At 50.7% G+C, this 25,768-nt stretch overlaps 2 protein-coding genes across 3 annotated transcripts in view; one reads left to right on the top strand and one right to left on the bottom strand.

Moving 5' to 3' along the window:
• Positions 1–10,911, top strand: part of SETD1B (SET domain containing 1B, histone lysine methyltransferase) — a 27,552-nt gene extending 16,641 nt beyond the window's left edge. For both annotated transcript variants that reach the window (XM_064272151.1, XM_064272152.1), the window contains 5 exons: positions 713–879; positions 3,244–3,375; positions 3,459–3,578; positions 3,657–3,794; positions 5,765–10,911. In XM_064272151.1, coding sequence (XP_064128221.1) covers positions 713–879; positions 3,244–3,375; positions 3,459–3,578; positions 3,657–3,794; positions 5,765–5,938 — 731 coding nt within the window. In that variant the 3' untranslated portion in view covers positions 5,939–10,911. The remainder of the gene's footprint in view (positions 1–712; positions 880–3,243; positions 3,376–3,458; positions 3,579–3,656; positions 3,795–5,764) is intronic.
• On the bottom strand, positions 9,077–25,768 carry HPD (4-hydroxyphenylpyruvate dioxygenase). The gene is made up of 14 exons (XM_023539257.2): positions 25,605–25,768; positions 25,477–25,503; positions 24,928–24,990; positions 24,464–24,568; positions 23,650–23,692; positions 23,361–23,443; positions 22,283–22,372; positions 21,204–21,307; positions 20,643–20,720; positions 19,918–20,080; positions 19,659–19,730; positions 17,710–17,832; positions 11,505–11,621; positions 9,077–11,420 (listed from the first exon to the last, which is right to left on the bottom strand). The coding sequence occupies exons 1-14, from the start codon at positions 25,605–25,607 to the stop codon at positions 11,307–11,309; spliced, it is 1,185 nt and encodes a 394-aa protein (XP_023395025.1). The 5' UTR covers positions 25,608–25,768; the 3' UTR covers positions 9,077–11,306.

Raw genomic sequence — 25,768 nt, 5'->3', positions numbered from 1 at the left:
GCTCTCTATTGATCACTTTCACGGGGGCTGGGCCCATCTCACCCCAAGATCTAGAGGTACCTGTGGCCTCACTGCCTGACCCCACTCGCCCTCAATTTAATCCTCCCAGCAGCCCAGTGTGGTAGCAACTGTTCTCTATCTTCATTTTACATATGAGGCCACAGAGGCTCAGAGAGGTTAAGTGACCTGTCTGAAGTCACAGAGCTATTAGGTGGCGGAGATGGAATTTGAACCCAGGCAAATCTGCTACCAGAGAGTGGGCTCTTAACCACAGTGCTGTGCTGAGGCTTGACTAATTGTTGCCACAACCCTCTGTGGTTAGCGTTGTTGTCATCCTGTTGTGGCAGACTAACTTAGCAAGCGCTGACTGTGGGCCAGGAACTCTGCTGAGCACCCTAAGCACGTTTAATCATTCAGATGAAGTCATTAGTACCCCTAGTCTACCAATGGGGAAGCTGAGACAGAAAGTGGATAAGAAACATGCCTATGGCCATACGGCTAAGAACCCGATGGGGTTCTGACTGTCAGTGGACTTGGCCAGGGGGCAGCTGCTAGGGATGGGGGCAGCTGCTAGGGATGGGGGCAGCACAGCCAGGCCTCCTTCACCACAAAGTTGGGCCTGGTAGTGGGGAGCCAGGCCTGGTGGGGTGGGTCTCATGAGGGACCGGGAGGGGCTCTCTGAGTGTCTGTGTGGCCCTTGACTCACGCCCACCCACCAGCCTCTCTTCAGCCAAGAGGAAGAAGCGGGACGATGGGCTGCGGGAGCACGTGACGGGCTGTGCCCGCAGCGAAGGCTTCTACACCATCGACAAGAAAGACAAGCTCAGATACCTCAATAGTAGCCGGGCCAGCACTGATGAGCCCCCCACTGACACCCAGGTACTGCCATTAGGCGTGTCTCCTGGGACCGGCGGTGGGAAGGGTGTGGGACCAAAGGGGCAAGGAAGTGAGGGGGTCGCCTCCCTGGGTGCTCTGGGCCCTAGTGATGGGTAAGTGAGATAGGGGCAGGGTCTTAGGAGCCAAAAGAAGAGCTGACCTTTACCTTGTGGGCAGCAGAGGGCCACAGAGGAGCTATAGGCAGGGACACAAGGTGAGCTGCTTTTCCAAAAGGCTCGTTTGTTACTTTTTTTTAAATAATATTTTATTGTGTTTTCAGTGAAAGTTAACATAGCAAATTAGGTTCCCATTTGACAATTTCTATACAAGTTGTTCAGTGACTAGTTACATTTTTTCACAATGTGTCAACATTCTCATTAACTGCATCTGGCTGTTGCCTTTTGCTGGCCATCTTCATTCATTACTTTCTTTTTTATAATTTGTTTTATTTATTTATTTTTGTTGAAAACATACACCAATTCATCATTTTCTACGTGTACAATTTAGTGCTGTTGATTACATCCCTGGAGTTGTGCGACCATTCTCACCCTCCTTTTCTGAGTTGTTCCTCCACCATTAACATGAACTCACTGCCCCTTAAGGTTCTTACCAGATCTTTCAAGTTGTTGTTGTCAATTTGAGCTCATGTAGATAGTTCTTAAAAAAGCATAATGCTCAAGGCATGTATTCTTCACTCGTTAGGCTAAACTGTTTTTTGGTTTTCAGAAGACTTCAGGGGAGATTTTTGGTTTAAGGTTTAAAGGTTATCTCAGGGCAGGAGTTTCAGAGGCTTATCCAGCCTCCATGACTCCAGAAAGTCTGGATTCCATGAATTTTTGAAATTCTGTGAGTTCATCACTTTGTAAATTCAGCAAACATCTATTGAATGCCTACTGTGTACCAGGCACAGTTCTAGGCACTGTTTGCAGCAGTGAACAAAACACAATTCTTGTCCTTATGGCGCTTACATTTTACCTGGGGACAGGAAATAATCAAGTGAGCAAATAAACACATAATTCCAGGTGAAGAAAATACTACGGAGAAGAAAAAAAAAAAAAAAAGCAGAGGAGGGGGTTAGGGCTTGGGGAGTTGGAGGGTTAGGGTGTGATTTGCAATCGGATGGTCAGGAAAGGTCCTGTTGGAGCCAGACCTGGATGAAGTGAGGGAGGATAACCAGGAGAGACCATAGAGAGGTAGAAAGGGACATCGATAAAAACCTAAGCAGAAAAGAGGGGGGCTCAAGCAGTGCAGTAGGTGGTACACAGAAAGAGTAGCAAGTGCCAAGGCTCTGAGGCAGGAGGAGCTCAGCAGTGTGGGAGATAACACCCAAGGAAAGGCCAGTGTGGCCAGAGAGTAGCCAGAGCAAGAGCTGGACAGAGGACAGGCCATCAGTGTCCAGGAGGCCGTTGGTGACAATGTTAGGTCCGTGGTTTTCAAAAGCTCACTCTGGCTGCTGTGTGGAGTCAACAGCAGGGGTCCCGAAGCAAGGTGGTGAAACAATTGCTGCAGTTGCCCAGGGCAGGCTGAGGGTGGATTGGACCAGGGGGGCCATGAGGGAGAAAAGTGGCTGCATTTGAAAGAATATGAGGAAGTAGGATGGGCAGGACTCGAGGCTGGATTGGCTATCAGGGGACAAAGGAGTTGAGTGGGACACCAAGGGTCTGCTTGGGGGCTGGTGGCTAGTTGCCAGCCGTGAGGGGGAAAGGGAGATGACATATTGTTTGGGACACCTTGAGTTTTGGGGTTTGTGAACAGGCAGAATGGTCTGGCGGACAGTTAGATACACAGGGACAGAGCTTGGAGAAGGGTTTCATCAGGATGGAGACGGTAATTGAAGGCTGGGAGAGCGTGGGGGAGGAGAAGGGCTGACCTGGACGCCCCACGGTTTAAGGGACGGGGCAGAGGACGAGGGAGGCCAGTAGGAAGCACAGGATGTGAGGGGATTGAGGAAGGACTGATAATGTTGACACCGTGGGCAGGTCAGAGGGATGGGGAGAATGGGGGGGTAGACCCCACCATTCTTCTGGCTGAGAAGTGGAGATGCTACCAGAACTTTGAGCTGAGAAGAGGAAAGACAGAAAAAGTCACAAGAAAGCTGTGTTGATTTAAGATGGGAGGAACGTGACCTGTGCAGGTACTGATGGAAGGTGGAGGCAGATGGCACAGGACAGAGCTGGTGTAGACAAGCTCAGAGCCAGGGAACTGGGGACCTAAGGCTCGAGGTGGGGCTGCCAGGATGTGATGGGGTCACAGATAGACACTGTGGACCCAGGATGGTTTGGGGGCTGCCCCCAGAGCCCCACGTGCTAGCTCTTCCCCGAGCAGCTCCGTCTGTCCATCCTTACATCTGTCCCTCTGCCATGGCAGGGCATGAGCATCCCGGCGCAGCCTCACGCCTCCACGCGGGCGGGCTCAGAGCGGCGTTCGGAGCAGCGCCGCCTCCTGTCCTCCTTCACTGGCAGCTGTGACAGCGACCTACTCAAGTTCAACCAGCTGAAGGTGAGGTTGGGGCTCCTCACCCTCCAGGAGGCCAGGGTGGCAGTGGGACCTGAGACCAGGGCTCACCCCTCACCTCCTTCCAGTTCCGAAAGAAGAAGCTCAAATTCTGCAAGAGCCACATCCATGACTGGGGCCTCTTCGCCATGGAGCCCATCGCAGCCGACGAGATGGTCATTGAGTACGTGGGCCAGAACATCCGCCAGGTGGGTGCTGGCCTGTGGGACCCAGCCAGGGTGGGGCCAGGGCCGCCCAGCTGTTACTGACGCCTGTTCCCCGGCCAGGTGATTGCGGACATGCGGGAGAAGCGCTACGAGGACGAGGGCATTGGTAGCAGCTACATGTTTCGGGTGGACCATGACACCATCATTGACGCCACCAAGTGTGGCAACTTCGCCCGCTTCATTAACCACAGCTGCAACGTGAGTGCCTGGCCCGGGGCCATCCTGCCCCCGCCTCGGTGCCAGCAGGACCCAAGCTAGGGGTGGACTGAGGATAATAGGGAGGTCAGGGAGTGAGGCCTCATGCAGAGAGTCCCTGTCCCTCAGAGCATCAGTTTTCTCATCTGTAAAATGGCCATAATGAGACTTTTGTGGCCAAGTTAAGGGCTTAAGGTGTTCAAGAAAGAAGTGGTTTGTTCAATTCATCAGTAACTATGGAGGTCCGTCCCTGCACCAGGCTTTTCCTGTGTCTCCGTTGGTCAGGCCCAGCTCTCAGGGCCTTGGAGGCCAGGATAGTGTTGTCCAGTGGGACTTTCTGCAGCAATGGAAATGCCCTACGTCTGCACCATCTGGTGACGTAGCCACCAGCCACATGTGACCTTGAGCACTTGAAATGTGGCCAGTGCTGCTGAGGAACTGGGTTTTTAGTTTTAGTTCATTCTACTTAATGGAAACTTTAAGTGGCCACATGCAGCTAGTGGTGACAGCATTGAGCAGCACGGGTCTGGAGGGGAGGTAGGCATTGAGAACTGGGACCATTAGTGCCCTGAAGAAGCACAGCAAGCCGAGAGCAGGAGCCAGGCCAGTGCAGGGGTCAGGTTTTGTTGTCGCCATCTAGTCAGTGACCTCAGGCTGGTTGCTTAACAATAGCAGCAGCTCTGTAGGTTGTTGTGAGCAGCAAATGGGTTACTGTATGCAGGCCCTTTGCGTGTGCTGACAGATGACAGGCTCTCAGTATGGCTTAGCTCCTGTGACTGTGACTCGATCATCATTACCAGGCCCAAAGGGGTCTGTAAAGACTTCCTTGTGAATATGACGGTGGTGAGATCTGAGGGATGAGAGGGACTTTTCTGCCCAGGGGAAGCAGTGAGTGAGGCACACCTTCTGGCCAGTGGGGACAGCATGTTCAAAGACCCTGGGGCAACGAAGAGAAAGTATGTTGGAGGGACAACGAGGAGGGCAATGTGGCTGGGGTAGAGAGCTTGCAGGCAGGGGTGAGAGGACAAGGCTGTTCAGCGAGGCAGCCAGGTCACTCGACCTTGTAGGCTGAGGTCAGGCACGGACACATTTCCCTTAAAAGCCAAGGCAAGCCACTGAGCAGTGAGCCACGGGGTAACAGGATCTGCTGTCCTCTCGCAGATTTCCCTGGCTGCTGGGTCAGGGGTGGATTTTCTCGGGCGAGGGTGGTGGTTGGCATTGCTGCCCCCCAGGTGAGCAGCGGTAGGGTCTGATCTTGGCTGGTGGCAGCAGAGGTAGGGACAAGCGGGCAGAACTGAGGGATTCTTCTGAGGCTCACTGGGCTTGGTTGTGGGTGGCACATGCCAGCCCACACCTGGGGCTTGGGGTCTGTGTGGATGCTGCTGCCATCCCAGAAGGGGAGAAGTTCTGGGGTCTAGGTGTGATCTTAGTGAGTCAGAGATGGCTGCGAAGCTGCCAAGGGAGATAGCGGGCAGGTGGTGGAATTTATGAGTCTCGAGCGGGGGGGTACAGTAAACTTTTTCAGTAATCGGCCAGAGAGTAAATATTTCTGGCTTTGTGGACCAGATGGTCTCTGTGGCAACTACTCCACTCAGCAGTTGTATCAAAAGCAGCTTCAGACCATATGCAAATGAGAAGGCATGGCAGCGTTCCAATAAAACTTTATTTACAACGGTAGGCAGCTGGGGGCCGGAGTTGGCTCACCCCTGGTCCAGAGCTAGGAAGTGAGGCGCAAGCGGGAAATAATGAACACGGGAGTCCTGGGCAGTCTAAACAGAAGTGGAAGCCCTAGAAGGAACTCGGCACTATTGTCAGTATTATTAACATCCTTGTCAGTCAGAGGAGGAAACTGAAGCCAAGCACAGTGACATGAGCATGGGTCACACAGCAAGGCCCCCGTTGGGCTAGAGGGGTCACAGTGGTGGAGGGCCTGGGTGGGATCGGTGGCTCATGCACCCCCTCCCTGCCTGCAGCCCAACTGCTACGCCAAGGTGATCACGGTGGAGTCACAGAAGAAGATCGTTATCTATTCCAAGCAGCACATCAATGTCAACGAGGAGATCACCTATGACTACAAGTTCCCCATTGAGGACGTCAAGATCCCCTGCCTCTGCGGCTCCGAGAACTGCCGGGGGACCCTCAACTAGGCCCCGGCCGGTGCCAAAAGTGAAGGATGTCAGCTGCCCCAGGACCCCTTGTGGGACTCCCGGGCCTGGCCCACCACCCACCCCATTTCAGGTGCTGTCCCTCCCCCAGCGGCCGTGCCAGGGCCCGCACCCCCAACACTACCCCAGGACCCCTGCAGCTCCTGCCCCCGCAGCGGGAAAGGGCTTCTCTGTCTTTCCCTCCATCTGTGTCGCTTTCGTTTTTAGAAACCTCGCAGGGTCTGTGTTTGATTCCCACGTAGTAATCTTGTCCGTCTGTGTCTCTCTCTTCTCCACCTTTCTCTCTGTCTCTTCTCTTCCCTGTCTTTACCCTCAGCCTCTTCCCGTGAATGCTGCTATGTTGTCTTGTCTTCTCTTTATTTTCTTCCTCATTGTAAGAAAAGACTTTAACCATTGAAATGTGAAGGCAGAATCAGAGAGGGGGACCCCCGGCGGGCAGCAGGGCCAGGTGCTGACAGGGGAGAGTAGGGGTCGAGGAGTCGGGAGGCAGCTTCGACCTCAGAACACTACGTGCCTGAAAGGCCCCACTCGGCCCCAGAATCAGTGAGGAGAAGACCCCACACCTTCCCCTGACCCCCTCCACGGTCTGTTCCTTCCCCAGCAGCCTGGGGGCGCCACTTCCCTGAGCAGACCCTGAGTGGCCAAGCTGGTTCCAGACAGGAATTGCCTTTCAGGGCTGTCCTTGCCACCCCCCCACACCACCACCCCCCAAACCTTGGGTTCAATGTTTACTTTCTCATTCGAATGCCAGCAATGACAGAGCCCCCCAGAGGCCCTGGCAGGGGTCGGGAGGCACTAGGTCTCTGCTCCCTCCTGCCCTTACCTTCACCTGGGTCTGAGGAGGGCTCCCAGGGCAGGTGGGTCCCCCAGCCCCGCCATTACGGGTTGTCTGACTGCCCATATGTGGTTTTTTTTTTTTTTTTCCATTTTATAAGCTTCATTCACTTGCCCCCCGCCGACCCAGCTTCACCCCACCAGCAGTCCCTCAACCCCGAGAAGGCCAGCGGATATTTATTTTCAGAGTACGCAGGTTTTTTCTCCTAGAAAAAGAAAAATCTGGAAGAGACTTTAAAACTCAAATCTCTTGGTTTTCTTTTCTTTTTGTAAATCCTTTTTAATGTCCCACCCCCTCCCCATCCTCTTCAGAATTTTTTTTTTTTTTCGTGCGTGTACAAAATCAAAACGAAGGGAAAAAAAAATAGGTTTTTGAAGTTCAGAACCAACTTCTGTATACAGGCTGCCACAAAGGACTCTTTCTCGGGAACATTGTTTCTTGTGGAAACATGTGGGAAAACTTTTTTGCTCCTTTCTTTGTATGTACTTCCAAGACACACGCACACACGCACACACACACACACACACACACAGGCAAGTTCCCCACACCCCAGAAAGCAGAGCAGGCGTGTAAATAATTTATGGAAAGGGACTGTTGTGACCAGGAGTCGTCCTCACCCAGATGAGAGAGCTCCATGCGCGGGAGCCGCGGCAGCGGATGTAGGCGGCAGGAGCCTCGGTATCTCGGCTTGTGTCAAGCTTGTTATCATGTAAATTCTGTACAAAGAATTGTTATTTTTCTCTTTTTTGTCGTTGGTGTGTTTTTGTTTTTGTTTTTTAATTTCTTCACCCCACGGGCCTCTGTGTTGGAGACTGTGTCCGCCGGTTTCGGGAAAGACGAAATCCGTGGCATTAAGACAGAGCGGGCACCTGGGTGCAGCGGCGACCTTCTCTTCCGTGTGCAGTTTTCTGCCTTATTGTGCAACAGAGGAAATATTTATTTTTCACATGAGGAAATGTGTAGTTTGCGGAGACGGCGGATTTAAGTTATTTGTGCGGCCCCCAAGGGGCTGTCTCATTCTATCACCTCCACCACTACCACCCCTCAGAAAAGAAAGAAGGGGAGGGAAGGATGTGAGGAAACCAGGGGCCTCACCTTGCCCAACTTAGGATCTTGGTTAACCTTTGCCGGACTTTCCTAAGGGCCAGCAAGAGTCTGGGCCCGCCTTCTCCCCTCAAGTCCCCCTCCACCCCCTGAAATTGTTTGCAATAATTCAGAAATGTGTTGCCTCATTTTTCTTTCAATCCCTTTGTTTTCATTGAACAAATCTTTTGAAGAGTTGGGGTTTCTGCTTTTTTTTTTTTTCTCCCCTTGTGCCTCCCCGCCCCCCCCCAGCAAAGAAGAGAAATGATAAGTTTTAGGGATGTTTGTGCATATAGACTCTGTCATCCATATGTAACTTGTTTTGAAGAGAAGTGTTTCCGTTGTGGGTGTGTCTTGCTGTAAATATTTGTTCATATTTTTGTGAATTCAATACTATGTACCATTGTATTATAGTAACTTTTATAAAGCAAACCATAAATATACTGACTTTTCTTACAGACACGCCGTCTCTCTTGCTCTCCTCTTTCTCCCTCTTTCTCTCTGCTGGGAGCACACCATTTTGCCGGAAGGGACGGGTGGCAAGGCTCAGAGAGGGTGAAGGTGTATGGTGTATCCACTCAGACCAGCAGCTCTTCAATTCTGCACCTGCAGGCTCCTTCTGAACTGGACCAAGTTATGGCCAGACTAGGCCTTCCACAGCCTATGAATTCTCCTTTTAGAATTTTTCTTAAAACCATAGTTGTCTAATGCTGCTCATGGTCTGCAACTGAGGAAACAAGATCAAGTGCCCTATTGCCATATGCAGAACTTGGAAAGGTGATTTCTCACAAATGTGTAACATCTACGGAGACATCCTCTGGTCTGTTTGGGGTGAGAGGGGCTGCTGAAATAGTTGCAAGCTGAGAAGAATTCAGTGTATCCAGTGTTTGTGACATCTAGAGGTGGTGGACCCTGGCAGGTCTCAACTCTGCCTGACGAGGCTGAGGGGTGACTGAGGGGTCCAGAGTGTCCACTCTATCCCCAAGAAGGACAGACTTAAAAAACCTTAGCAAGAAGCCAGACAATGGAAAAGATGCTATATCTCATTTCTTAGTGAAGAAGCGCAAGTTATACCACGATGCTGTTTCCCCAGTCAAGTTGGCTAAGTGTAGTTGGCCCCCAATTCTCCTGCCCTCCCCAACCTCCCCACCCACTGAGTCTGATGGTTCTCCTTCCTCAGATCCATCCACCTCTCCCTCTGCTCCTTCCTCAGTCCCACGGGAAATGCCGTTTCTTCATTAGTTCTGCTGTGGGGGCCAAGAGGGAGCCATAAGTCAAGGCCTGCATACACAGAATAGACTGGATTGGGGTGGGGCTGCTGGGCCCCAAACAGACTAGGGCAAGAGCCCCTACCCAAACCCCTCCAAAAAGAATAGGAGGAAACAGGTACGTGAACTCTGTGCCAGCCATTATTTTAAAGGTCTTTGATACTAACTTACAGCAGCTCTGGGAGGTGGGTATTACCCCCATTTTACAGATGAGGAAGCTGAGGCACTGAGGTCAAATGGATTGCCTGAGGTCACACAGCTAGCAAGCGGCTGACCTGGTTGTGAACCCAGGCAGTATGGCTCCATAGTCTGTGCTCAGCTAATGTGGGTTGTTCTGACTGTGGCCACCTAAACAGATACCCGGTCCTCAGCACCAGCTAATGCTGTACAGAAAGGACAGGTCCAGAGTTACCAGGTCTTTCCCAGAAAAACTGGAATCATAGTTTATATGTGAAATAAGCCTGCCCTTGCTCCTCTGAGCGCTCTTTGTTGTTCTTTTCATATCTGAAATTGCATGGTCCCAGAAGCCCTGACTCCTATAACCTGAAAAAATTCCCTATTCTCCCATGATACCAACTCAGATTTTTGTTCTTACACTGATGTCCACTTGTTCCTAGTTCTGAGTTGACTCATCCTCAAGGAGGGGATATCAAGCATGAGAAACAGGAAAAATAGACCCAATTTGCCCCCGCTTCTCTTCCCTGGTTTTTAAGGACAAATTTTCTTCCAATGGTTTTAGGACCAGTGACTCCTCTCCCACTGGCTCATTCTTTTGCAAGAGTCATGCACACTTGAGTATGAATTAGTGCTTCAGGAATGCTCACTGCAAGCAAGGTTGGTGGGACCAGAGCTACATCCGGGGAGGGCGTTAATGACTGACTCGCCAAGGGTGGAGGGCAGACACTGAGGGGCTCAGATCCCTCCTACCCGTTTTGTCTCTCAGACTAGGAACCCTGCCCCCCAAGCCCCTTGGCTAACACTCTTGCCTCTCATTTGTCCAGAGGTTTGTGTTCTGGGTAGCAAGCTGGAGACAGCTCATCTTTAGAGATCGTATAGCCATTAGTCAGGATGCTGCCAAGCTCCTTCACACCTCAGAGTCTTTTCACTTGCTGTTCCTCTTCCTTCATTGCTATCTCCCCAAATTTCCCCAAGGCTGGCTCCCAAATGTCACCTCCTCAGAGGAGCCTTCCCTCAGTTGAAAGTGACCCCATTGCCACTCTGGTCATGTCATGGATTGAATTGTGTTCACCAAAAATATTTGTCAGCTTGGCTAGGTCGTGATTCCCAGTATTGTATGATTGTCTACCATTTCGTCATCTGATGTGATTTCCCTATGTGTCATAAATCCTATCACTATGAAGTTAATGAGATGGATTAGCGGCACTTATATTGATGCGATCTACAAGATTAGATAGTGTCCTAAGCCAACCTCTTTTGAGATATGAAAGAGAAAAGCGAGTTGAGAGATGTGGGGACCTCGAACCACCAAGAAAGCAGCACCAGGAGTGCAGCGTGTCTTTTGGATCCAAGGTTCCTACGGAGAGAGGTCCTAGACCAAGGGAAGACTGATGACAGGAACCTTCCTCCAGAGCCGATGGAGTGAGAAGCCCTTCCCCTGGAGCTGATGCCCTGAATTGGACTTGTACCATAATAGACTGTGAAGAGAATTAATTTCTGTTTGTCAAAGACATCCACTTGTGGCATTTCTGTTATAGCAGCACTAGATGACCAAGACAGGCTGCATAATCATTACATCACCCTACTTTATTTTATTAATAGAAATTTCCTCTATATGAAACTATATCATCTGTGTTTCCTTCTACTGTGTATGCCCCCACTTTGGGATCCCCCGCCCCCGCCGTGCGCAGACCCACTTAGCAAAGCTCTGTCATCCTTCAGCGTTTCTGCAGCGCTCCCCCTGGCGGCGAAGGGGCGTCACTGCTCCGTTCAGGGCACGAAGGCCAGAACACGCTTTGTTTGGCGAGGGCGGTGCTGTCCGCAAGAGGGGGCGTGGTCACGATGTGTGCGGAGCCTGCAGGTCCTGAGTCTGCTGTGGGCAGGGTCTAAAGTTCAGGGCTTATGGGGTGGTTGTGTTCGAGGAGCGGGGTCGTGGCCGGGCGCCAGAAGGGGCTGACCCAGGCCTGTCAGTTAGTACTGTGGAGCCTTAATGCCGGGCGCGACCCGGTTGGTTGCTCTCCAGGTCGGTGAGGTTTCCCCGAAGGTTCTGCTCCTCTTCGAAGGCCTTAAACAGTGAGTTGAAGTTGCCGGCCCCAAAACCCTGGAGTGGGGAGAGTGGATGGGCTTAAAGAGCTGAACGTGCCCATTGCATGCCCCCTCAGGTCTCCTTGGGGACAGACTGTACCTGGTGGTTGTTGCGCTGGATGACCTCCAGGAAGAGCGTGGGCCGGTCCTGCACGGGCTTGGTGAAGATCTGCAGGAGGTAGCCCTTCTCGTCGTAGTCCACCAGGATTTTCAGCTCCTGGGCAGGAGACAAGGTGGGGTGCTAAGGGGAGGGTGGCCTGCCCTCTAGCTTGGCATGATGGGGTTCTTGGAAAGTCCAGAGGAGATTCTGCACCCCCTAAAACCAGTCGCCGTTGAGTCTTCTCTGAGTCATGGTGACCCATGTGCGTGGGAGTAGAACTGTGCCCCATAGCGTTTTCAGTGGCTGAATTTTTGGAAGTAGATCACCAGGTCTTTCTCCCAAAATGCCTCTGGGTGGACTCAAACCTTCTAGATTTGATTAGCAGCCAAGCATGTTAATTGTTTGTACTGCCCAGGGATTCCCTCTGGCACCCTCCCCCCTCAAAGCCAAGAAAAGAGTCCTTTTTCTGACAGCTCCAGACACTTCCAGATATATTCTCAAATTGTCCTGTTACCACCCCATTTCTATCGTCCCTCTCTAAGCTAACATCATCCCTGGTACCTCCTCACAGGGTTCCCTGCTTCTGCCTTTGCCTCCCTGCAATCCATCCTAACCACGGAAGTCAGAGGATTTTTTTTTTTTATTGTGCTTTAAGTGAAAGTTTGCAAATCAAGTTAGTCTCTCATATAAAAATTTATATACACTTTGCTATATACTCCTAGTTGCTCTCCCCATAATGAGACAGCACACTCCTCGCCACTCTATTTTCTTGTCCATTCGGCCAGCTTCTGACCCCCTCTGCCCTCTCATCTCCCCTCCAGACAGGAGCTGCCCACATAGTCTCATGTGTCTACCTGATCCAAGAAGCTCACTCCTCACTAGTATAATTTTCATAGTCCAGTCCAATTCCTGTCTGAAGGGTTGGCTTTGGGAATGGTTCCAGTCTTGGGCTAACAGAAGATCTGGGGACCATGACCTCCAGGGTCCTTCTAGTCTCAGTCAGACCATTAAGTCTGATCTTCCTACGAGAATTTGAGATCTGCATCCCACTGCTCTCCTGCTCCCTCAGGGGTTCTCTGTTGTGTTCCCTGTCAGGGCAGTCATCTGTTGTAGCCGGGCACCGTCTAGTTCTTCTGGTCTCAGGCTGATGTAGTCTCAGATTTATGTGGCCCTTTCTGTCTCTTGGGCTCATAATAACCTTGTGTCTTTGGTGTTATTCATTCTCCTTTGCTCCAGGTGGGTTGAGACCAATTGATGCATCTTAGATGGCCACTTGCTAGCTTTTAACACCCCAGACAGCACTCACCAAAGTGGGATGCAGAAAGTTTTCTTAATAGATTTTATTATGCCAATTGACCTAGATGTCCCCTGAAACTACGGTCCCCAAACGCTCGCCCCTACTACGGTGGCCTTCGAAGCATTCGGTTTATTGAGGAAACTTCTTTGCTTTTGGTTTAGTCTGGTTATGCTGACCTCCCCTGTATTGTGTGTTGTCTTTCCCTTCACCTAAAATATTTCTTCTCTACTATCTAATTAGTGAATACCCCTCTTCCCCCCCTCCTCGTAACTATGAAAGAATATTTTCTTCTCTGCTGAAACTATTTCTCGAGTTCAGATAATAGTGGTCTCATACAGTATTTGTCCTTTTGCAACTGACTAATTTCACTCAGCATAATGCTTTCCACATTCCAGAGGGATTTTTAAATATTGATCATGTCCCATTTAAAGCCTTCCAATGGAAATCAGAGCTCCCATGTGTTGCTGATAGGAACGTAAAAAGGTGCAGCAGCTTTGGAAACAGTATGGCGGTTCCTCAAGGGGTTAAACATAGAGTTACCATATTACCCAGTAATTCCACTCCTAGATATATACCCAAGAGAAATGAAAACATATGTCCACACAAAAATTTGTACACAAATGTCCACAGTAACATTCTTCATAATAGACAAAGTGGAAACAACCCAAATGCCCATCAATTGGAGGCAGACCCAACATGGTGCTATAGACAGAAGCACCACACCGTCTCTCCACAGCAAAGACCCAAAAAACTAAGTAAAACGGAGACAAACACCAATCCTGGAACCCTAAGCATCAAATGAAGAGATTAAGAACTCAACCAAGCACCGAATGGAATAAGAAACTGACAGAGAACAGACAGCGAGGAACGATATGGAGTGGAGGTCCCCTGTCAGCTGACGCAGCACAGATTCACCATCTTGGACTCCTCAGCCACAGAGATCGGCGGACAGGGCGTATGGAAAAGCAGCTTCACAGAGCTCCCAGCAAGAGACAGAGTACCCGATAACCAGCGATACATGCTTTCCCACCCCCCCACCCTTCTTCCCCCTGCTCGACCCTCACCACTTCCTGGCGGGCCACAGTCACTTGGCCTGGAAGACACCGGCTCCTTGCTGCTTGGATTCGCCCCGCCCACACCAGCCGGCTTCTTCAGTGCCATTTTCTTGTTGCTGTAGTTGCTTTTTTCGGCTTCAGTTGGTTTCTTCTCTCTCTCTCCCCTCCTTCCCTTCCTTTCACTCGAACACCTGGCTCCGTGTGCCATCTCTGCTTCTTCCTGACAAGCTGTGAAGCACTGCTTGGCTGGGGAACCGCTTTCCCGGTCTACACTGCCATGCTGGTGGGATCCCTGGGGGCATTTTTTTTCTACTTTTTCTTTTTTCCTTTCTGTTTTTCTTCACTTCTCAGTTTCTCATCTCTCTCTACTTTCCTTCTTTTTCTGTCTCCCGCGTACCTGGCACTGTGTGCCATCTCTGCACTTCTTGATGGGCTGTGCAGTGCCATTTGGCTGGGGATGCACTTCCAGTGGGCTCTGTTGGGGCATTTTTTTTCCCCTCAGTTTCTAGTCTCTCTCTACCCGCCTTCCTTACCCTTCTCCTGAACACCTGGCACCATATGCCATCTTTGTTCCTTCTGGATGGGCTGTGCAGTGCTGCCCAGCTGGGGACCCACTTCTGGTGGGCTCTCTTGGGGTATTTTTTTTCTTTCTTCTTTCTCCCCTTAGTTTCTTGTCTCTCTCTACATTCCCTCCATTCCTTTCTCCTGATCACCTAGCTGCTTTGCTTCTCTCTCTCTCTTTTTTTAAATCTAGTTTCTTATTCTCTCTCTCCCTTCCTTTTCTTTCTCCCACCCATCTAGCTGTGTGTACTCTGTCTGTCCCTTCCTGATGGGCTGTGTCTCACGGCCTGGATAGAAAGCCCCTGGCATATGACTTCCCTGAGCCTGTGCCACTACAATGGCAGGCTCCCTCAGCACTTTTTTTTTGGCTCTTGTTTCTCTCTGCTCTTTCTCTTCTTTCCCACACACACTTAGCTCCACACATTGCAACCTCCCGTCTCCCTCCTGCCCGTCTGCACCATGTGTTGAACATTGCACCCCTAACCAGCACAGGCACAGTCTATCAGAACCTGCCCTGCACTGACCCCCGGCCTCACCCTGTCAGCCCCAGTACATGCTACAAACAACCCATCCCATCCCCTCCCCTTCAGCTGGACCTGCCTTGCTACACCATACCTGAGTGACTGGCCCTGCCCATTGGACAAAGTGGTAAGAAGTATCACGTCCAAAGATGAGCAAACTTTAAAGAATGCCCAGGCCACCTCCTCAGACATCACCAAATAAAAAAAAGCAGGATGAAACGAAGAAATCTACAATCAATAAATGAAGAAAACTACTGAATGTCCCAAAGACAGCAGATAATATCAAAACATTAAAAAAAAAAAAAAAAAAGGACAGATGGTTCCAGTAGACATCCACAATAAAACACCAGATGATATTTCCAGTAGAATAAAAGGTACTGGAACCACCTGATAGAGAATTCAAATCTCTAATATTCAGAGCTATCCAAGAGTTGAAGGAGAAAGCAGACAAAAATGAGGAAAAAATAGATGATATCATGGAAAAGGCAGACAAAATCATGGTAAAGAGAGACAAAACAATGGAAGAATTCAGGAAAATAATACAGGAAGAAAATGTCAAAATAGATTCACAACTAGAAATCATACAAAAACAGCAATTAGAAATCCAAAAGGTAAACAACAAGATTTCAGAAATGGACAGTGTCATAGAAGGTCTGAGGAGCAAGTTTGAAACGATGGAAGAAAGGATCAGCAAAATTGAAGACAAATACTTGGATGTGACTTTGCTTGAGGAAAAATCAGAGAAAAGAGTGAAGAAAAATGAAGAAACCCTGAGAAGGATGTGGATACAATCTAAAGCAAAAATTTGCGAGTGACTGGAATTTCAGATCAGAGGGAGAAAACAGAAAACACAGGATCATTGAAGAATTGCTGACAGAAAACTTCCTAATGTCATGAAAGATGAAAAGCTGACCATCCAAGAAGCTCAGCGAACCCCATATAGGATAGACCCCAAAAGAAAATCACCAAGCGTATCATAATCACACTCACTAAAACCAAAGAGAAAGCAAGAATCCTGAGAGCAGCTCGAGAAAAATGAAAGTCACATACAGAAGGGAAATAGTAAAACTAAGCTCTGATTACTTGGCAGAAGCCGTACAGGCAATAAGGCAGTGGGAAGACATACATAAAACTTTGAAAGAAAAAAATTGCCAACCAAGAATAATATATCCTGCAAAATTCTTGCTCAAATATGATGGTGAAATTAGGACATTTCTAGGTAAACAGAAATTAAAAGAATATGTAAAAACGAAACCAAATTTATAAGAATTATTAATTAAAGGGAGTCCTTTGGTTTGAGAACCAACAACATCAGATGACGACCTGAATCTAGGATGCAAGACCGCATCCGCCAGATATCAACCTACGTAATGGACTCTCACGGATTATTCAAAACCAAATGCCCATCAGTTAATAAATGGGTAAACAAAAGGTGGTACAACCATACAATGGAGTATTATTCAGCCTTAAGAAAAAACAAAGTCCTGACATATGTTACAGCATAAGTGAACTTTGAAAACATTATGCTGAGTGAAAGAAGCCAGACACAAAAGACAAGAAAATTGAATGACTCCATTGTTATAGAATGCCCAGAAAAGGTAAATCTATAGAGACAGAAGACAGATTAGTAGTTGCCAGGGCTGGGAGGGTACCATGGTAAATTTGCAGATACTGGCTTAGGGGTTTGGCATTTCTTTTTGGGGTGATTAAAATGTTCTAAAATGGATTGTGTTGATGGATACACAACTTTACGTACTCAGACCGTTGAAGTATACACTTTGAAAAAGTCAGTTATCTGGTACGTGAATTATACCTCAAGAAAAATGTTAAAAACAAAACCAAAAAGCCCCCTCCAATGGCTTCTGGCCAGAGGAGAACAAAATCCAGATTTCTCAATAGCCTCCATGAAGCAATGGCCCCTGCCTACCCCTCTGACCTAGGTGACTCCTTAAACACTACCCTTTATTCATTCTTGACTTCTTTCTGCTCCCTGCACACCAGGGGCTTCTTTCTGCCTCAGGACCTTTGCACTGGCTATCCCCTCTGCCAGGAACACCCTTCCCCAGCCCTTCACACAGCTGGCTTCTTCTCATCTAGAGTTCACCTAAATGTCACCTACTCAAGGAAGCCTCCCTACTCCAGGGCACTCTTTATTGTAGCCCTATTTTAACTTTCTGCGTGGCACCAACTTTCTCACTCATGTCTTAACGAGCACATCAGTCTTTTTTTTTTTTAATGATTTGTATTTTTTTATGTATGTATGTATATATGGAGGCCTGGTTGCACAGTGGTTAAGAGCTATTGGCTGCTAACCAAAAGGTCAACAGTTCGAATCCGTCACCTGCTCTTTGGAAACCCCATGGGGCAGTTCTACTCTGTCCTATAGGGTCCCTGTGAGTCAGAACGGACTTGATGGCAACAGGTTTTGTTTTTGGTTTATGTACTAAAATATATCTGTAAGTTTATATGTAATGTTTACAACCCCCAAAGACAAATAAAGATCAGATTTATAAAGATACTGATAATAAAAGGCAAATAATAATGAAAACTGAAAAAAAAAAACAAAAAAAAGAGGTATTTGGCTTATGGGGTAGTCTGTTCCCCCCCACCTGTAATACAAATCCCATGTCTGCAGGGACCTTGTCTGGTTTTCCCCCATGTCCCTGGGCCTGATGAATGGTTGGGGCTTACTCAGTATTTGTGAGGCCGGATGGCACTCAGGGCTCACTCTCGGTGGGGCTGGCTCCCCGGGGCTGCTGCCCTGGGCTCACCTCCAGGACGTCAATGCTTTCCTTCACCTGGACCTTGGCTGATTTGAGCTTCTCTCGCAGTTGCTTGTAATACGTAGATGGGACAGCCAAGAACTCCATGCCTCTCTCTTTCAAGTGGCGAATCTGTCTCCGAACAGGGTGGACATCAGCCTCTTCTTGCCTGCTTGCTCTACACCCCTGGCCCTGGGGCTGGGCCAGGAGGAGGCAGGGAGCTAGACCCTACCTCAGCCTCTGCAACCACCAGTGTGCATGGTGCGACCCTGGCCTCATCCCTTCCTTGCCTGGGCCTCATGGGTCCTGTTCAGAGAGCGGTAATTGCTTTCATGGAACACTTACTATGTGTTTCAGGCACTTTCTGTGTATTGCCTCATTATGCCCATGTGGTAATCTTTTGAGGCTTCTGGACTATTATTATCCCCATTTTATGGCTGGGAAAACTGAGGCATTGAGAGATCAAGTGTCAACTCTCAACCCAACAACAGCCAGAATGATCTCATTAAAATGTACGTCAAATCATGCCAGAACTCTGTGTACCCCACAGGGGTGCCATGTCTCATAATAAAATTCAAAGTCCTTGCCAAGGCCTTTACCGTCTGCCCCCTCCTTCTGGCCTCCTCTCCTACCCTTGTCTCCCTTCCTCATTCTGTTCTAGCCACACTGATCTTGCTGTCCTAAACCTGCTGGGCACACTCCCAACTCAGGGCTTTGGCCCTGGCTCTCCCTGGGTAGTATTTACCCAGATTTCCACACACTTCTGTCCTTCCCCTTCTTCAGCCTTTGCATTTGCAAATGTCTCCTTCTCACTGAGGCCTTCCCTGACCACCCTCTTTAAATTCCCAATGCCCTGTTGTTGTTGTTGTTCGGTGCCATGGAGTTGATTCTGACTCATTGTCACTCGGTGTGACAGACTAGAGCTGCCCCGTAGGGTTTCCTAGGCTGTAATCTTTACAGGAATAGATTGCCAGGTCTTTTCTTCCTCAGACCCACTGGGTGGGTTTGAACCTCCAACCTTTCGATTAGCAGCTGAGCGCTTAACCATTGTGTCACCAGGGTGCCTTTTCAATGCCTTACCCATTTGCCTATCCCACTTCCCTGCTTTGTTTTTCACCACTCACCGCCTTCTACTAATATATATATTTACTTATTTTGTTTATTATTTCCATAAGGGCAGAAATTATTGTCTGATTTGCTGATGCATCCCAAGTGTTTGAAACAGTGCCTGAAACATAGTAGGTGCTCCACCAACATCTACTGAACGAATAGATGAGTGATTGCCATTGCCAAAACTAGGCAGTGAATTCATGGTGGGGCCAGGATTTGGAGGGGATAGGGTGAGTCCAGCATCCAGGCTCTCGTGCACTCTGCTATACTGCCACATGGGAATGAGCCCTGGTGGCACAGCGGTTAAGAGCTCACGTTGCTAACCAAAAGGGTGGCAGTTCAAATCCACTAGCTGCTCCTTGGAAACCCAGTGGGGCAGTTCTACTGTGTTCTAAAGGGTCGCTATGAGTTGAAATCGACACTCGATGGCATCGGCTTTGGTTTTTGGTTTGGCCTCCTGAAGGGCTAGATCCACAGCCTCAGGACACTTAATTTGGCTGGAAGGACCTAAAATTTGGCTATAGTCTAATAAGCCTCATTTTCAAGGTGAGGCAACTGAAGCTCAGAGAGTGAGTTGAATCCCCCAAAGATAAACAGCAAGTCATAGGCAGAACTAGGACTAGAATCCAGGCCTCCTCATTCTCTGGCACCTGCTACCTCTAAATCTGAGAGTGTGCTGCAGAGGGACTGGACCTTCTGGGGTTAGTGGGGGTGGGTGGGTGGGGGAGACTGTGCCTGTGCAGGAGCTGCAGGGACCCATAAGGGAGTCTCTCTCCCTCCCTCCATTTGGAGGAGCTGCCACTGGAGCTGGAGGAGACGTGGATTAGGACCAGGAGTGGGGTTCTAACCGCTGTGATGATGTCTTGGGTCCTGAGAGCGATGTGCTGGACTCCGGCGCCCCCGTTATAGTCCACGTATTCCTGGGGATGGGAAATAAAGACACCACTGTCATTTGCCCCATTATCCACACCTCTGTCGCTATAGGAAGCCCCAGCCTCTTCTCTGCTCTCCTCCTCCAGGGCAGGCCCACCTGGATGTGGCCGCCCACTCCTCTGGTCCTGCAGGAAGCCCCAGCCTCTCCCCTGTTCTACCCCAGGGCAGGCCCACCTGGATCTGGGACTTCTTCTTGCCTGGTGCTGGTTCGTTGATGGGCATCTTGATGGACTCCTCGTAGTTGGTCACCACGATGGAGCGCAGAGAGCTGTACTCTGTGTGCACCTGCGTGTCGTCCACAGACCAGAAACGGTGGAACTGGAGGTTCTTCAGGTACCTGTGGGGGCCGGGAGGGGACACCTGCTCTGAGCACAAGCCTAGGGCTGCCTCCCTGCCCGCTTCCACCTTCCAGAATTCGTCCCCAGGCTGCAAACAGGAAATGCCATTCCTGTCATGGAAACCACGGATTTGACCCTTAATTACGACAACTTTCCGTCACCTGGGAGTCAAGTGTTTCATCTTAACAAAATGCATACAGCCTGGTAGTTCTTCAGCAGAGAGGACAGCGCCTTGACAAAGGGCTGCTTGTTTCAGGTTTGCACAGGGGCGCTGTTGGGTGGTGACTGTCTCTCTCCAAGCCCCAACGGATTGTGACACCCCTGCTCTGCTTTCCCAGGCTCCTTCGAGGGAGACGTATGTATCACACTGGGCCTTACAACCTCTGGTCTCCATGGGGACAGTTTGGGAGTGAATGGATTCACCAGTGGCCTCAGCCTAGGCCCACACCTCCTTGTCTTCTATTTTCTACTTTATTGTCCCAAGACAAGAACTGGGAAGTGGGCCAGTCCTCTATGGGGACCTGTTACTTTTGGGGAGGGAGTGCTCGGCCAGGGGCTCACCATTCAGAGGCAGACGCCATCTCCTGGTCAGGCTGGTTTCCCACAATGTGGTCGATAATCTCAAGATTGCAGCTGGGCCTGGGGGAAGGGAAGGGCTTGGACTGGGAGACCTCCCCTTTTCCAATGATGTCCCAATAATGATACAAGCTCACACTTACGCAGCACTTACTACAGGCCAGGCCCTTTATATGTGTGAACTCAGTGAATTCTCACTATGACCACATCAGATGTGTACTATGTTATTCCCATTTCACAGATGAAGACGCTGAGGGATGGAGACATTAAGTGACTTGCCCAAGGTTAAATGGCCATGAAGAGACAGGGCTGGGATTTGAACCCAGGCAGTCTCGTTCCAGAGTCTATGCTATTAGCCTTGATGGCTCCTCTCCAGGCCACCCTTGGGGCTCTCAGGGTTCCCCAGCAGGCTCCCAGATGCTGTGCCCCATCATTGCCTCAGGGACAAGGGACATTGCTTTCCACTCCAACAAGGGACATTGCTTTCCACCCCACCTCAGGTTTTTCAGGGCCAGCACTCCCACTACCACCCCGAGGGGCACTCACAGCTTGGAAAGTAGGGGGTCCATGAATGTTGGGGCCTCAAATCCAGGCAGGAAGCAGCCAGTGTAGTTTATCTTCTCCACCAGGGTGTGTGTGGTGTCCCCATACTGTGGTGGGAGACAGAGTCCAGCTCTGTCCTGAGCTCCCATCCCCACTGAGACCAGACCCCATCTCAAAGGAGCCAACTTAGCCCTGGGTTCCAACTGGGCCTGACCCTACCTCCGTGTGTGGCCTTGGGCAAGTCACTTCCTCTTTCTGAAATGATTTGTGATTTTTCATTGGTTTGGGGGTTTCTTTGACAGTCTCTCCCTCATCACCAGACCAGAAGCTGGTGAGGGCAGGGATACTGTTTTGCTCATTGTGGCATCCCCAATGCCTGGCACAGTGCCTGGCACATAGTAGGTGCTCAATAAAAATGTGTTGCCTCAGTGGAGAGTAAATGAGAGCATTGAATCAAATTATGCTGCAGTGCTTCTTTCAGGGATTTTAATAGATTTTCAAGTTGATTTAATCTTCAGGAGGTAGGTCGTATAATTGTCTCTTTAGTACAATAATACAGGTGCTAAAAAGGATTGAGAATATTTGCCAAATTGCTTAGGATATGCTAGGTGCCATACATGGATTATCTCATGGAATCCTTACAACAACCCCATGAGGGGTTAGCGATGAAGAAACCGAGGCACTGAAAGGCCAAGCGGGTGGTTCCACTTGAGTCCTTGCTCATTTAAATGGAGTCACAGAGAGGTGAAGTGGTTTGCGCAGAGTCACACAGCTGATGAGGTGTGTGGCTTCCCTAAACCCCATCTGTTTAGGTGTCCTTCCTTTAAAGCCCCTGCCCGAAGCTTGTACCCACACACCATCCCATGACTCCCAAGTGGGAGGAAGGAGAGGTGGGAGGGGCCTGGTGGTTCCCATCAGCCTCGGTGCACAGCCAAGCATTGTAGGGGTGAGACTCTAAAAAACGTCTGAGCTTTGGGGCGCCAGACTGAGGTGATGGAGTGGAGTTAAATGGGGGTAGTGGGAGGACCGCGATATGTCAGAGGGTGCTGACAGCAGGAGGGGCGGGCACCGAGGTCACTCACCGTCTGGAGCACAGCAAACTTCACCCTCCCGCACTTATCCTGCTCTACCCAGGGCTCCCGCACAATCTTGGCGCCCCGTTCCCGGGCTTTCTGCGGAGGAGATGGGTGGGGGGAGGCAGTGAGGGCTGGGCCTCTTGAGCCCTTGTGTGCTGCTCCTGCCTGATATCCTTCTGTGTGGGCCTGCTGCGGGCCTCCTGCATTCTCCCAGCCCAGGCAGGTACCCTGCCAGCTGTTACCTTCCATAACCGTGCCTCACGCCCATTTGGGAGGTAGGGAAACTGAGGCCCAGACTCAGAGTTGGGACTCTGGGAGACAAACCACGTGGGCGTGGGTAGTTCCAGAGGTCTGGGTGTCTGTCCTGTGCCTACTAACTCACTTGGTGGTCCTTCCTCCCTCCAGTCCTCAGTTTCCCTATCTGCAAACAGGGTGGTTGGATACGAATAACACTAGCTGACGTTTAACGAGCATCCACTATGCGTCAGACCCTTTGCCAAGTGCTTTGCATGTATGTACTTAGCAAAACCATACTTATTACATGTCAGTGCTGATATCTGTCAGGCACTGTTCTAGGTATTGACCTCTTTCATTCTCCCAGCAACATTATGTGGAAGGTACTATTGTCATCTCCGTTTTATAGATGAGGAGATAGAAGCTCAGAGAAGTTAAGTCACCTGCCCAAAGGCACACAGCTAATAAAATTCAGACCCTGGCAGCCTGGCTCCGGAATCCTGCTCTGAACCTCTCTTGCACCTCCTGAATCCAGTGTCATGCTCAGTAAATGGTCAGTAAGGTCTCAATTCCTCTTTGTTACGGCTTGGTGAGGTTGGTGCTGTGGCTATCCCATTTTAGAGATGCACACACTGAGGCTCAGAGGACCCATGGTTAGTAAGAGGCAGAGCATTGCTGGAACGCAGCCACGTGTTACACCAACGTTTGGGCTCTTCACTGTTCACTGGACATGGAGGGCCTTCAACTTGCCACCAATAGGGGTCCCTGTGGCCGACAGAGGGCAGATGGAGCCTTGCTGTGTGCTCTTCCAGGGCTGCACAGGTAGGAGGGGGAGGTGCCAGGGCCTCACCTGCACGATGTAGTTGCAGTCTTCCACCTCGAATGCGATGTCCTTCACTCCGTCACCGTGTTTCACCAGGTGATCGCCCATCTCTGTGGCCAGCAAGGTTGGGGGGCACTGGAGTCCATGCCACCTCACCTGTACTCTCATTCTTTGGGTTCCGTCTCCCTCCCGGCTCAGCACCCTCAGCCTCCATCCTTGGCCGCCCCCCAGAGACTCCTCCCTGACACCCCAGCCTCGTCCCCTGGTCTCTGACCCCATCTACAACACCATGTCTCCATCCCCTGGGCCCCCTCACCTTTGTTCCAGGGATTGAGGGCTGAGGAGAGGACAAATACAATCTGAGACATGGAGGAGAAGGTGGGTGTTGTTGGCCGCTCAGCTGAGCCACACGCTACCTGCCCACCCCTGACATATCCCTAAAAAACCCATTGCTGTTGAGTTGATTTGGACTCATAGCTACCCTGTAGGACAGAGTAGAACTGCCCCATAGAGTTTCCTAGGCTGTAATGTTTACGGAAGCAGACTGCCACATCTTTCTACCAGAGAGCGGCTGATGGGTTTGAACCATCAACCTTTCAGTTAGCAGCTGAGCATTTTATCCACTGTGCCACCATGGCTCCTTGAGACACCTCTGCTGGGGGCAAAAGGACAAGAGTTCCCCTCCTCAGCCATGGAGGACCCCTTGACCATGGGTTCTAGCCCATCCTCTGCCACAGACTCCCCCAGTGGTCCTGGGACGAGGGGTTTCTCCCATGCCAGATACACCCCTCGTCCCAATAGGAGGTTCTGGGTCAGGCTTCCCCGTGGGGGAGAACGCGAGGGTTCCGTGGGCCAGAGCATTGCTCCAACTTCCAGTTCTGACATCTTAGGCCTCTGCCAAGTTTCCCTGAGCGTGCATGGGGCCAGTGTTGGGCCAGGCCCTGAGAGGGAGGTCAGAACTAACAAGGTCCCCTGGCCAAGCTGTGCCTCCTGGAACAGGGCTGTAGAAAGGGCACCCTAGCTGATTCACACAAAGGCACTGCACGGGCTAGAGCCCCGGTGTGCCCACAGACCCTCAGGAGAAAGGGCCAGCCTCCTTGATGAGTAGTGGGGTCCTGGGTGGGGCTCACCTTCCCATGCTTGATCACGTGGCTGACCACCTCCCGGGAGCCTGTCTCCAGGCCCCTGTAGGCCAGCGGTTTGAAGCCCATCTTGCTGCAGTAGAACGACGCAGCCTGAATCACAGTTGCAGCTGGGTTAATGAGGGCCAGAGGAGGCGGGGGGCATAGGGGACCCTGGCTGAGAGCCCCCAGCCCGTTCAGCCCTTCTGCTTTGTTGTCCCAGGCACAGAGACCCTCCTGGGAGGAAAGGCTGCCCCTGGCTCATTCTGGCCTCATTTAAGTTTCCTGCTTGGGTCCATGGTCCTGATTGTGTAATTAGGGCCCAGAGTGTGTCCTTCCCTCCTGGGACAGTCCCAGGGCTGGCCATGACCCTCCCCTTCCAGGGGCCAATCACAGCCCTGGCCAGAGTCCTGACTTGTCCAGGAGGCCCTCCTGCCTGCCCTCTCCCCACCCGAGCCGCCCAGCCCTTCTACCTGTTTGGCATTGCCAACCCAGAAGGTCACCGAGTGGAAGTGCAGGAACCGGCCTCTCTCGGGCTGTGGAGGGAGAAAGGGGCAGGCTTGAATACCTGGAAGTAATCTAGGAAAGTGCAAGTGTGGGCAGAGGGCCCCCAGCCACCTCCCTTGTCTTAGCCCAAACCCCAGAATTTAGGAGAAGCCAGCCCTGCCTAGCCTCAAAAGAAGCTTCTCCTGTGGAAACTGAGCTCCTGAAGGTTTGGGAGGCCTGCTCAGGTTCCACAGGAGGAAACAGCTTTATGCTGGGGCAAAAGAGATTTAAGTTAGACCTTAGAAAGAACTTCCAGACAGGATTCAGAGATTGGCAGGGGTAAGAAGAAGTAAACATTTTTTAGGAGGCCAAAGTGCAGTCCAGCTCCGTTCTGGGGAGCTGGGAGATAAACTTGAGTGAGCATGCGTGGACTTCACACGCCCACTGTTGTGATTCTTTGCTTCTTGCTGCCACTCTGGTCTCCCTGGACCCTGACCCTGTCCAGCCCCAGCCCCCACATCCTCCCTTACGCTTACCTTTACACCTTTGTCACTGTATGTCGTCTGAGGAGAAAGGAAAGCAGAGTGAGATGTGGAGGCTTGGGACACAGGTGCCTCTGGGAGTCTCCCCCAGACGCACCACCCAGGGGCAGGCAGGCACTTACCATTGTGGTCCTTGTTCAAGCTTCCTGCCGGAAGATCTGGACAAGATGCCTGGTGAGTGTTGAACAGAAGTATTTAAGAGAAGCAGGTCCCGCCCCCTACCCCTGGGCCTTCCTGGTAGAGGGGAGCTGGTCCCACCCCTGAAAGGTTCCCAGCCTGGAGCCTG

Source organism: Loxodonta africana, chromosome 19 (assembly GCF_030014295.1).
Source record: "Loxodonta africana isolate mLoxAfr1 chromosome 19, mLoxAfr1.hap2, whole genome shotgun sequence".
Taxonomy (NCBI): Eukaryota; Metazoa; Chordata; class Mammalia; order Proboscidea; family Elephantidae; genus Loxodonta; species Loxodonta africana.
This window is presented reverse-complemented; position numbering and strand designations above follow the sequence as displayed.